Source organism: Strix aluco, chromosome 5 (assembly GCF_031877795.1).
Source record: "Strix aluco isolate bStrAlu1 chromosome 5, bStrAlu1.hap1, whole genome shotgun sequence".
In the NCBI taxonomy this organism is placed as follows: domain Eukaryota; kingdom Metazoa; phylum Chordata; class Aves; order Strigiformes; family Strigidae; genus Strix; species Strix aluco.
Window position 1 is genome coordinate 21721921 of NC_133935.1, and position 13739 is coordinate 21735659.

Sequence of the window (13739 nt, forward strand, 5' to 3'; positions counted from 1 at the left end):
TTTAGCATAGAAATGATGTGCAAGAGGTGGGGGAGAAAAGGGATATGTTAAAAGTTAGAAAATAATAAATATTATGTAAAGCTGAATAGGAAAATATTATTTTCGTTCTTTAATCAGATTTCTTTTCCCCTTGCACTTTGCTCAGAAGAATATGTAAAGATACCTCTGTAAAAATTACTGCTGCATACTGGGCTGTATTAGCAGAAGTGTATCTATATGTTCAGTAGAAGTGATTCTTCACCTCTGCTTGGTACCGTTAAGACTATGTCTGGATTACTGTGTCTGGTTTGGGATTCATCCCAGATACTCACATACTGGAGAGGATCCAATGGAGGGTCTCCAAGATGCTTAGAAGGCTGAAGCAAATGCTGTACATGGCAAGGCTGAGAGATTGGGTTTCTTCAGTTTTAGGATAAGGAGGACAGGGTTATTGCTGTTTTCAGTGACCTGATAGGGAAGTTTAGCAAAGGAGGAGACAGAGTCTTCTCAATCATACAGCTGCCAAGGATGAGAGGCAACAGATGGAAATTGCAACGCTGAAAATTCTGATGAGATGTTTGGAAATTTTCCCCCTCCCTCACGATGAGGTTAATCGGACATTGGGAAATTTGTTCAGGAAGATAGCAGAAACTTCAGCCTTTGAAAACACTCATTAACAACTCAATTGGACAAGACCATAAGCAGTCTGATCTCAGTTGCTCCTGTTTGAGCAGATTCGACCACCTGATCTTTTGAAAGGTGAGCTGTTCTGTAATGCTGTGGCTTTGTGGAAGACAAAAACATAAAAGGTCCTGAAAGGCAGTGAACAGGTTCACAAGGTAAAAAATGGTGTATCAGTAGCTATTTAATGTTTATCCAGGAAGAACATCCATCTGTCTCCATACCTTTTGCTTATATATGGAAAGAGCACACTCTCTACAACTTTCTTCTGGTCTAGTTTGATACTTGGCTCTGTATTTGGCAAGATACAGAGCAGAACGGCTGATGAAAATGACCCCTGCTGGCCATGTATTCCCACTGCTGCTTCTGGCTTCTCTGGAAAGCTTTAAAATCAACAGAACAAAACCCGTTAGTTTAGACCATACATGTGACGTATACTGTGCTGGAGCAAGTGTGGGAGTACCTTAAACCTTCAGTAGAAGTGCTGTGTTCTTTTTAAGGATCCTAGTACTAGCAGTGGATGCTGGGCTAGATATATCTCTGGTCTGATCCAGCATGCCTTTTTTTTTTTTTTTTCCCTTCTGTCCTGGGAAATAAAAATAATGAATGGCTATTTAATGTAGTTTAAAAATTACTTTGTTAATCACATGAGAGTTAATTTTCTGACAAGTTAGTGAATGGGAGAGTTTTTCATCCCTCCCTTTTGTTGCTAGTGTCCAGAAGTAGTTACACTGTTGAGTAATGGTAGCTATTTCCCAACACTACATTTATTAGTGATGAACCACAATAAATAGTAAGTTTGTGTAAGATTTTGTTTTCAACCTGTCTAAAGATATATGAAACAACACCCTAAAGAGCTACAATTTTTATTTGTTCTGTTAGCATGCAACAAATATGAACTTTCTTTTTTATTGTCTTACAGCATAAGCAGCACTATTATGGATGTAGACAGCACAATCTCCAGTGGGCGTTCAACTCCGGTTATGATGAATGGACAAGGAGTTACTTCCTCCTCTGCAAAAAGCATTGCTTATAACTGTTGTTGGGACCACTGCCATGCTTGCTTCAGCTCCAGCCCAGATTTGGCAGATCACATTCGCTCCATACATGTGGATGGTCAACGAGGAGGGGTTGGTGTTACTTTTTGTTTTCTTTTTCTGTTCTTAGTTGCCAATATTTTACTCTTTAATGACAGCAGCAAATTATGTTTTAAAGTATCAGTTCCATAACTAGTGGCAACTAAGCTTGGGCCTTCAACAGTCTGTTACTAGATATTCAGCTGTTGTCTTTTGCATAGTTCACTTGATTTGGTATTCTGTGTTTTTAATTGAATGCCTGACTTTAAGAATGTAGTAAGTTCCTTCTGATAAATAGTTTGAGGCTATCAGGTTTTTGATAGATGTGCTACCTTCTCAACATACTGAAGCTGTTGATATGTCTTTAAATGTCTTTAAGTATTTGGAATTCATTTTTTTTAAACTATTAGTGTACATGTTACTGCATGTCAACTCAGGTGAAGTCATATCTTGATTATTTTTATGAATGGATCTCATTAGAGGTCAAATATATACAGAATGTATAATAGGGAAGTTGTAAGACTTGTTGACTTGACAGTACAAAGTCTTACCAAAACAGCGCGCTCTGTAGTACTGATGGCAAGTATACCTTTGATATAATTGCATCTAGTATTTTTTTAAATTGAGGTGCATATATAAACATGTATAATTCAGTATAATCTCTAGTCAAATGATGAAATTTCCGTTGGTCTCACAATTTTAATGTTTCAAAACATCTTCCAGTAGAGTAATTTCAATTCTGTACTTAACTACCTACCCCCCCAAATTTCCTTTAATGCCTGGAATATGTCATGTAAACTACCTTTACATCAAACACAAGCAATCTGCCCGCTTTTGGTGCTCTTTAATTTCTTGGAGAGCTAATGTCAAATCTTAACTTAGAATAGTCATTATCTTTTGACTTTTGGTCCCCTCTCATTCTCTGGAAGTAAAATATTAGGTCATTACACTTTGTCTTGAGTGAATAAAATAAATTATTAATAAATTAATAATAATACATTATTTCAAGTAAGGCAAAATAGCATTTTATTTATGTGACTGTCTCACTGAGACAGCTGTGACTCTGGTTGTATTTAGCTAATGTTTTTTGGTATGACTGAACTTTCAGCTTCATATTTGGTGACTTTTTTCAGTCCAAGCTCTAAGCAGAATCATCCATCCAGTGAGTCGGTTTCTTAAACACCCATGAGATGATTTCTATAGTTCTGTTCATAGGTTTATAGAAATGCTATATGAATTCTGTATGAAACAATAAAATGAATGAGGTATATTGGTATCGTGTGGGCTTTCACATAACTGCATCTCTGGAGATCTTTATTATACCATCCATGACCCCTTTTCCTTTCTTAAAAAGGGACTGGAAGATTTTTCAGTCTGTTTTTTTTTTTTAAATTGTATCTCTGTTCACTTACATTCTGTGTGACATAATTTGTGTATATTTTTATTTAGAAAATGTTTGACTGTTTGTCTTTATGAAAGAGGAGGTGGTTGGAAGCACCAGGTGTCTAACAACTGTTGCATTGTTCATGCTTTTTATCCTGTTACTGGAGTTGATTTACTTTTTTGAAAAGTTCAACTTGATGTTGTGGAAGGGGACTGATCCTGGCTGTTTGGTTTCAAGGATTTGTCTGCCACCTGCTGGTGAGGTGTTTAAGTGGTGTTAGAAATTATATTGTGGTTTTGATTGGATTTCAGATATTAACTGCAATTACTATAAATTTGAAGAAAAGTAGGAGTAGTAACTGCCTATTGAGAACTTAGAAGCAATATGATAAGCATCCTTGTATGGTAAAATGTATATTCAAGCTAATGGCGAGATAATGGCTCCAAACTAAACTAGATAGATCCATGAAGAGCACAGGAAACTTTCTGACAAGGTAGTGTTACTTCCCAAAACTGTTTTTTCAGAAATATTTTGGATTCAGCCTTTTGATGAGTTCCAGAGAAGCCTTGTCTGGACTTCTGGTGGGTTGTTGTAAAACCAAGTGCTTGTTTTTTGGCAGAATTGCATTTCTACAATCTAACTTCATAGTAATATTTCTTTGCTGAGTGCCCTGCAGTCTGCAGTTGCTGATGGAACTATCGGGACAGTTGTGGAGCTGTTGCAGAGCCAGGAGTCTCAGAAATGCCAATTCTGTGGCTTCAGGGGGCTCTCAAAACTGAGGAGCAGCAGACACCAAAGGTTCAGGGGGTTGGGCTTTATGTATCTGGATTAGTCATACAGACATGCAGGGTTTTCCAGCTTTTTATTAGTAAGCTGGGTTACCTATATGTTGTACAGCAAGTACGCAGCACTCCTGTGGCTGCTCTTTTGTTTTGAAAATACAATCTTTTGAAGATTGATTATTTTTTTTTTTAATCTCCGAAACAGAATAAGAAACTCAAATCCAGTTAGTTTCCTGCAATTCTGAAAACCTGTATTATGGACAATGCTATTCCTGGGGACTGTATTTTGCTGCTACAAATTAGGGCTATACCTCCCTTCACACACAGACCTGTTGAGGAAATTCTAATGAAAGGCAAGTTCATTGAGCTTTTTTACTCGCTCGGTTATAGATAGACACAATGAGAGGAGAGAGAAAAGCAGCACGAGTAAGTTCTACTCCCCTTAATGCAGTATTGTGCACGTGACTGATCTGTACACTGCAATTATAAAACATCCCTAGATTTTGTATCCTATGAGAAATTGTAACTTTCTTCATCAGGAATTAGTATAAGGCCCTAACTAGAGGTATCCAGCATTTCGTAACATAAAAATTGGTATCTAAACAACTGTATTGTAATTAAATTTTTACTTTTTCATGCTCAAAGAATAAAGTTATTAATTGCTTATGAGAGTAAATTATTTTATTTCTATATTTGCTACCCACAAAATGTAAATTTGTAATTTAAAAATGTTCTGTCTCTATCTGGTGGATACAGATACTGAGTGCAAACACAAACTCTTTACACTGGATGCTGTGGCTCTTGATTGTGTTTATTTGCAGGAGCATCATTTTTTTGATATTTTATTCCAATGGACTGCTTTTTTCAATACTTGTGGCTGTAATTATTTTTTTTCCTCGGTGAGATACGAGAAGTGTTGCAAAATAAATGGTGGTTGTTCAAAATTCTTTGAAGTACTTTGTATTGTGAAAACAGGCTTCTTTGCTAATCTGGTTTCTTTACTGTTTTCTTTGACTTGTGTAAACTTACCACATTTTTACTCTATTAGGTATTTGTTTGCTTGTGGAAAGGTTGCAAAGTATATAATACACCTTCAACAAGTCAAAGTTGGTTGCAGAGGCATATGCTGACACACAGTGGGGACAAACCTTTCAAGGTAAGGTTCGTTGTAAGATATGTCATGCCTTATTTTAAGAGTGATCCTATTTATTTTTCCTGATACAATACATTAATTGAAAAATGTCATCACAGGAGGATTTCTTAAAAAGTATCCAGTGAGCTGAGCCTTCGTCTTTGCAATAATAGTGCCCAAAGGTCCTGTTCTGTTGTGAAAACAGGTCAAGATTGCTTCTCTGTCCCTGTTTCTTTCAGTCTGTAAATGGTAGGGGAGTGTAAAACTAATAGTGCTGAAGTTTTTTGTGCATTTTCCAGTTGAGCTGCTGACACTGTAACAGATATTTTGCCTCATGCTTTACACTTCGGCATTAAACTTTGGGTCATACCTGATGGTGCGCATTCTGTGCTTGAGTAAGAGCTGCTTTTGTTAACGAAATTCAGTTGAAACACAGTCAGTGGCTGTTTACGGTTAACCTCTCTGAGAATAATAAGGAAGTCGGGAATGCAGGACCGTTGAGCTGACTGTATTTCCTGCATAGTATTTTCTAACTTTCTCTTTCTTTCTCCCCCTAATCTGTACCTGCAATTCTAGGTATAGTAGTGTTTATCATTCCCATATCCACCAATCCGTTATTAATGAGTTGCTTCATCCTCTTATGGATACAGTTGGGGCAGTTCATAGCTGTCAGTCCTGGATCACTTGATGGTAAGTCCCACCCACACTACTTCAGACTGAAGTTCTCCTTCCATGTAGGATATAAAAATGAATTAGGGTTTGTTTTTCAGTTTAGGTAGTATTTTGTGCCTTCTTCTCCCACACCCTCCAACCCCACCAAGTTTTAGTCACTGTTTCTCCACTTCCCTTTGCTCTATTTCTTCTCAGGTAATTCTTTTTTTTTTCTTTTTTTTTTTTTTGTTTTAAGGCAGCTTTATTACTAAGAAATACTCTTCTGTTACAGTGATGTCTTCCAGAAGTTACTACTTCTGTATAGCCTATAACAGTAGTTATGACAGAAAACAAAACTAAACGCAAAACCTAGAGAGTAAAAATAGTGCATTTGCATGTGAAAAAGTGTTTTAATAAAGGTTAGACTCTTTTTCGATACTGAACTGTGTAGTTTAGTCTGAAAATTTCTGAGTGAATAACAACAGGAAGCTTGCTATTTAAGGTTATGATACCCTTTGCTCAAAGGAATAAGGTTATCATGTTCTTGGAAGCATAGTGTAAGGATCATAGATCCCTGAAAATTTGCAGATATGATTGTTCCAGCAATTGATCTAATCTTAAGTACTAATCCCTGAATAAAAAAAACCCAAACCTAGTCATCAGAGGAAACTTGTACCTTAGGTCTTCTCATTTTGGAATTAAATATATCTTAAAATACAAAAATATATCTTAAAATACATCGTAAATATATCTTAAATATAATAGCAAGCTTTGGTCTTGAAGGAAAGTCTTTTCAGTAGGGTAATTTGTATACTTACTTGGTCTAGATCAAAGTAACTCAATTTTAGAGATGTTGGGTTTAAAAGAGGTGGGCATAGCTCAGAAATACCAGTAGTACTTTTGAGTCTGTCAGAGTTAACTAGCGAAGTCAGTATAAGTTGGTATCCCATTTTTTTTGGCTGGTTACAGCTGGAGCCCTAAAATTTAAAACAATTAGTTCTGATAATAATCATCTTATGTTAAATGTGTGTTATCACACCAGCTGATTTTCTGTGCTTTCTGGTCATACTAAGGTAAAGAACAAAACACAGGCTAGGACTGCAGTAGTTAATCATTATGGCTCAATGTGTGTCACTTCAGCAGTTTTTCTTACTGTTGTCTTTAGTCCCTCTGTTTGTTTTATCTCTGTATTTCTCAATCTGTTCCTGGGGTCTTTGAATGGAGGATAATTGTGGTCTGAGTAGAATTTTGTAACATCTTTTGTTCCCCTGTCATTTATGCTGAATATAGGCTGCAGGGCTCACATGAGGTAGCCAAGTATGTAAGTGTCTGTGATAGCAACCTATTAATTAACTAACCCCCTTTCCTCGCTTACTCCTTTTCTTTTACAAGCTTTTGAAATCTACTGTCTGATACAAAAACACCTAGTGTTGGATATTAGTCTTGATTGGTCCAAGAACAGCCATTACTAATTGTTTCATGGCAGTCATTCAAAAACAGAGCAAATGTTTCTGCTTGGTGCATTTAGCTGTTCTTATAAATCTTAATTGTGCTCACCTTTTAGGAAAAGCCAGATTTTTTTCAAGTCAGAGTTGAATTAAGGACCTCTTGTACTTGATGATTACTGCAGACAAAATGTCTCCCAAAACCTAAATCACAAATGAAATTTCTGTTGCCTCATGAGAATATGCTTGAGTTCTAGCATAAAAGGAAGGAATCTGTCATTCTAGAGAACTTGCTGAAAATACCTAATCATTCAGTGTTTTATTTAAAAAATAAATGAATGTCAGGATTTTTGAGGAAAGCTGTAAAAGGCAGTAATAGAAATAGTATAGCTGGCTGTTGCCATCTGAACTGTTGTTCAGGATGCTTTTAAGAAAAGCAAAGAATGTTAGCTAGGAAAGTGACAAAAGCATGCAAAATTTACTTTTGTAAAGGTAAAAGAACACTATAATTGTATAATGACCGGAGGAGAGTAATAAATATATGGCAGGTTACTATATTCTTATATTTCTAGTCAAAATAAGAGGGGAAAAAGTATTTTCTTAAATTGAAAGGCGGTTGGGGACTGTCTCAGGTATAAAGCTCTCCTTTGCATTAGAACTACTCTGTTGAAGGATATGTCCCTGTCCTGTCACCCTTTTGCTTGCAAGTGGACTCATGTAATTGCCTATTTTGGGTTTAGTTACCTATTTTTGTGATACACATGGTGTTGTCTTTTGATTAAAAGCTGTATCCCGCTGTAAATGAGCTGCTGTGCTTTCATATTAAAAGGTCTTTGTGGATTTAGCTGCCCCTTCCATAAACTATGTGACTGTGTGGTTCATTTGTAGCAGAAGTGAACACACTTAATAAATTGCAAAGGCAAAATATTTCATAATTTCATACATTTCTCCTGTTTTTTTCATTTGTGTGGTTTAGTGTGTCCCCCTCAGCATTAATACTGCAATACCTGTGTCACAGAAAAGGTAAATTTCCTTATGAATACCTATTTTTGAGACCTTTGTTATGCTAACTCCATTTTTATATGGGGCTATTTCCTGGTAGTGTATGTCCAGCTCATAAAAAGAAGACATTTTATATCTGAGTCATCTGCTGAACTAAGGAGGGGGGGACAAAAAGATACCCTAGATTTTTGGGCAGAATTTAGGACTTCAGTTCCCCTTTAGTCATCATATTGCTTTTCTGTTTATTCCCTCCCTTTTTTCTAAGTTTCTAATACTGATGGCCTTGGGTTTCATGTGGAACACATGGATGGATTTTTTGCTTGGTTTTTTGAGGCCATCATCACTAAAAAGTGTCTTTTCCTAGAGCACCCACCAGTCTCTCCACCAAAGAAAAAGTGTCCATTAAATGAGACAGTTACCACTACAGCTGGTTCTCAGTCTGTCGTCAAACATGATTTCTGCAAAGCAGCATACTTTTCCAGTCCTACTTTTCATAAGCACTGTTTCCCAGATTTGTTTTTCCTCTCAAGAGGAACAAACAAACAAACTGGTCTTACAGAACATGGTTCAGGTTGAGAACTTACCAGCCTTCTTTGGCCCACTGTTAGGTATTTTTGAAGTTATGCTGCTCCTCTTAATACCTGAAGTTCACTGCTCTTGTGCTGCTGGAAGTTTTCTTTGCTTCTTTTATTGCAGTCAGATTCTAGCCATCCTTTCTTCTTTCTTCTTTTTTTAATGTCATTGTAGACATTCGTTTAATATAGGTATTCTAAGAGCATGTAATTTTGTTTCTCTGGAGACATTTAGAATGTTTGTGTATGATTTTACATTCAGAGCTGAGAAAGAAAAACCTAAACATTATTATTTTTTAGTTCTGTTATTACATCATTTTTGCAGCTTTTTAGAAACTGGTGGAATGTTGTGGAGTATCATCAACATGTAGTGGTGGTCCTGTCAAGGGTTCAGCAACTTAAAAACTTCCAGGCTTTCAGAACCTGTAGACAGGTGGATCTAGAGGAGTAATTTGCTGAGTTAGAAAACTGATGCCGGTGACTGTCTTTGGCAAGCTGAGAAAAAGTGAATGAAGAAATACTATCTTACTTGTCCTAAACTTGGCTGTTACAAATAATAAGTATTTGAATAGTTAATGTGCTGTGACAACCTGCATTTTTCCAGCATGGTTTCTGTTACTCAAAAAAAAAAAAAAAAAATTATCGAAGTACTTGCTCACCATGCCTTGTTGCTGTACAAGGCATTGACAGTTACTCGAAGACATATCAAATGAATTCTTAAAATGTAGTCTAGGTGACCAAATACAAAATGTTAGGAATGAAAGGACAAATGGTAGAGTGAGTACAAAACAGTGGGAGATTTTATGCAAAATAATTGCATGTAGCAATCTTCTGTAAATACAAGACTCCATGTGGGTATGCTACCAACTGCTTTCCCATACTGATTCCAGTGGGCATGCTCTTAATGTTTAAGATTAGTCATGAGAGGTTTGCTCATGTGGGGTAAATGCTTTCAATAACAACAAATGACAGTACACAGGTTCATTGGAGGCTTTCATACTTTGTTTAAAAGGGGGGAAGAAAGTAATAATAAAAATGAAGTTTAGTGCTCGTTCTGCCACCTGTAACTTCCAGAATTCATTAGGGGTGACTGTATTTGGTATGACTCAGGAGAGTAACACTTCTTGAAATATGGAAAACACAGCCAAGCAGCTTCAGTCCTCATTCAGAATTCATGTCTGTTACTGTATTGGCAGATTATCTTCTATCCATTAGAGCACTGCAAATGCAGATAGAAAACATAAAGGCATTCTGCCTGAACACTTAGATGTTGAGACAATAAGAAGGTTTATCCAGGTGTCTAAAATACTACTGTTAGATTTATTGGAAAAACTACACATTGAATATTCCAAAAAATGAGATTTGGTTATTTTGAATTTAGAAAAAAACCCTGTATTGGTAGATATTTTTATATCCTGTTTGTTAAAGTCACTGGTGATTACTGCCCATTAATAATGGTGGGTATGGGTACACTGGAGAAATTAAACTTCTTATGTGTTGACTTATTTTCTCTTGAAGTAACATATCCACCAATCCGGACCCAATCTATCATATTTAAAATCGAATGCAAAATTTTGAGACTTAGGTTTTATGGGGAAAAATGAAGATTGGTTTAAAGTTGTGCATAATAGTTGAGTTTGATTTATTAGAAGCCCTCTAGATCTGTATAATTATCTGGTGGGAAGCTGATTTGGTGTGACTTACCGTCCAGAGATCCTGAAGTGACAGCCTGAACTGCTCCTTTTATCTTTGGAGAGAAGAGACTTTGCCCATTAGTAACGGATTGCTGGATATATTATTTTAGAGAAAAAAAAGAAAAGAACAGGTAAGATTTTTCTCCTCTTCTATTTCCTGTCTACTACAAAGGCATTCTTTGTCATCTTTGATATATCAACTGTTGATTATTTGATGACATGGTCAGGTAGTCTCAAACTACACAATACCTGAATGTAATGATCTCTGCAAATATTTCATACTGTGGCTGCAAACTATAAATAGGCTTTCTGGAAAAGATAATTTTTAGTTGCAAGTTGCATATATTGAAGATCTAAGGATGCTGGTTTGGGGCTTTTGAAAGTAAAACTTGGGTAGAGCAAGCAAAGTAAGCGGTAGCTTCTGTAGATAATCTGTATAGTAGAATATCTGTGATTGTTTTCTTTGTACACGACTAGACAAAAGTCATGTTATGGCATTGTCAGTCAAACTGCAGTTTGTCATAAAACAATATTTCCCATCTGACAAGAAATACAATTAAGTCTTATGAATTTGTTTTAAAAAGTTTTAGAAATGTGCCTGACACAAAGTTTATGTGTTCTTTTCAGAAGATACTGCCTTTTGATATTACACTTTAATAAACTTGGAATATGGTAATGCATGTACTGTACCAAGACTTTAGGTTATTTTTGACCTCTAGCAGGCATTGCCAAGAGAGAATGTTTAGTTTCTCAGTGTGATTGAACTTCAGAGTATGAGGAGGGTTTTTCGTGCTCATTTTTTTCCTCTCAGTGTTTGTAGGATCAGAAAGAGCTAGAAACTGAAGTCAGGAGCACCTTAATGAAAGTTAACCTAAGTTTAGATTTAGTTGCTTAGTTTAGTTTCATGAAACTGTTTTTTATGGGCAAGACAGCTATTTCAAGGACTTAAAAGCTGAAGAGTAAAAAATTGTTTTAACAATGCATGCATGCATTTTACATGTATCTGTTGATTGTGAGTTTGATCATCTTTAACACAACTAAGTGGGTCAGGTTCAAGATCAGGTTGGATGGGGCTTTGAGCAACTTAATCTAGTAGAAGATGTCTGTACACACAGTAGGGAGGTTGGAACTAGATGACTTTTAAAAGTCCCTTTGAACCCAAACCATCTATGATTCTGTAAGTGTAAATTTTAATCTACAGTATTAATTTGAAATAATAAATATTGCATTGAGGTTACCATAGTGTAAATAAGATCAGGATCTTGAGTGTTTCAAATTTAATAGATGTGCTGGCGTTTCTTATATTGTAAATCACTACAATGCAAGTATGCAATACTGCTGTTGTTTGAACATGGGAAATTACAAGGCAAGGTGAAGACGCATAGGTAGGTTTTTGGTAAAAATCTTCACAGTTTTTAAGATACTTTTTAGTGAGGGAGGCAGGGAGGAACAAATACAGTGTGAAGGAGCCTGAAAGTTCTTGTCAGGGAATTAAATGTTTGTACTTAGGTCAGTACTTTAAAAAATTCTCCTAACTTTCTCTTAAGGTGTTTTTTTCCCCTTTTTTCCAAAAAAAAAAAAAAAAAAAAAAAAAAAAAAGGCAAATAAAAATGTGAAAAATGTCCTCCTATTTTTTTTTGTCTTTTACTGTCTTGAAATATATATACAAGTTTTTAGTCCTATAGCAACTATTAAGTCCTTGAAGATAACAGGTTTTTCCTCTTCATGGACCCTATATTGTTTTATGATGATCATGGAAACCATTTGCTAGGTCTGAGGCAGAAATAGACTTTTCAATTTTGCAACCCCAGTTGGAAAACGGCACACTCGGGTTTTAGGGACAAAATACACTGGTGGTGTTATACTGCTGTTTTCTTGTCTTTCAATCGTGTGTGCAGGCTTAGGGCAGATTACTGTAAGAGCTTGCAAATTCATCCTTAGTCTTCAGAGAAAACTGACCACTGCGTACATAGTTGCAATATTACTTATTCCCAGACTGCTGTGAAGGGAAGTGCTAGAGAGGAGAGGTACCAATGAAAGAGCTGAGAAAGAGGAGAAGAAGGGGGAGGAGCAGAACAGATGTGGAAGAAGAAATTCCCAATGATTTAGAGGGTGATGGGTTTTTTGCTACTGGCTGATCATTTACCCTACTACTGTTCTCTGGATCAGAAGAAGAATTGATTGTGTGAATACACAATTCATTGCAGCCAGTGATGGAATGTATATCTTAAAATCATTTTTCTATTACCCTTGTAAGCTCAGAGCACAAGAGTTGAGTTTGTGCCTCCCTCCCCAACAGTATAATTTAAATACTCATTTTGCTAGTGAAGTAGTTGTAAATATAAACCAAATACTTATAAAATACCGATAATGATTGTAGCCAGTACTAGCTTGTGATTTCTGTTTCTGCTTAATTATTGGATCTTTTCTTATTTTTCTGTTTGAGAAAGTCCATTTTCTTAAAGAACTTTCTTAAATACTTCTGAAGTAATAATAGCATCTCAAAATATATGTATAAATAAATGTTAATACAACTCAAGTTACTGAAGTTAAAGTTTTAGAACTGTAAGATAACTTTATTGACTTTGTATAACATTTACAAAAAGTGTTAAGCTCTTTGAAATTCAGTGTGGGTAAGGATGTATTTTTTTACTTCTACCTTGTCAGAAGAAGGGAGGACATTAGAGAACCTTACTGTTATCAAATGGAGAAGATTGGAGAGCTGTTGAGACATACAGAATAACAGTGCAGTATTTTGAAAGACAAGGAGATGTCTGTGAAGGGGAAAGTTCTTCAGAAGCATTTATTTTCTGTGGGACAAGTTTGTCAGTGCATTGTTTGAGGTTGGTTATATGCTATAGAATATTATAGGAAAAATTATTATACCATGGAATAATTATTGAGAGTTATAAAGTTCAGATAGAAATTTATTTCAGATTATATTTCAGTTTTTAGAAATTGCATGGTCATTAAGAATTTGTCTTCCTTTTAGTGTGTTGGAGATTGAGCCAGAAAAATCAAACTGAAAGATCTGTCAAACTCCTATGAATGGGTGCCATATAACATGCTGATACAGTTGTTCTGTTTTGTTTTTTCCCACTAGTGTGTAGTTGGTGGGTGCAATGCCAGCTTTGCATCTCAGGGAGGACTTGCCCGTCATGTACCCACACACTTCAGCCAGCAGAACTCTTCAAAAGTTGCCAGCCAGCCAAAGGCCAAAGAGGAATCTCCATCTAAAGCTGGAATGAATAAAAGAAGAAAGTTGAAGAACAAGAGACGACGATCATTACGTAAGTATTTCCAGAAGTAGAAGTTTTGTCTTGGGTAGGACATTCCTCTTC

At 36.0% G+C, this 13739-nt stretch overlaps 1 protein-coding gene across 4 annotated transcripts in view; it reads left to right on the forward strand.

Annotated features, from left to right (window-relative positions):
* Nucleotides 1-13739, forward strand: part of AEBP2 (AE binding protein 2) — a 59650-nt gene that overhangs the window by 18536 nt on the left and 27375 nt on the right. For all 4 annotated transcript variants that reach the window (XM_074826338.1, XM_074826339.1, XM_074826340.1 and 1 more), the window contains exons 2-4: nt 1583-1790; nt 4951-5058; nt 13502-13688. In XM_074826338.1, the coding sequence (XP_074682439.1) occupies nt 1583-1790; nt 4951-5058; nt 13502-13688 (503 nt within the window). The remainder of the gene's footprint in view (nt 1-1582; nt 1791-4950; nt 5059-13501; nt 13689-13739) is intronic.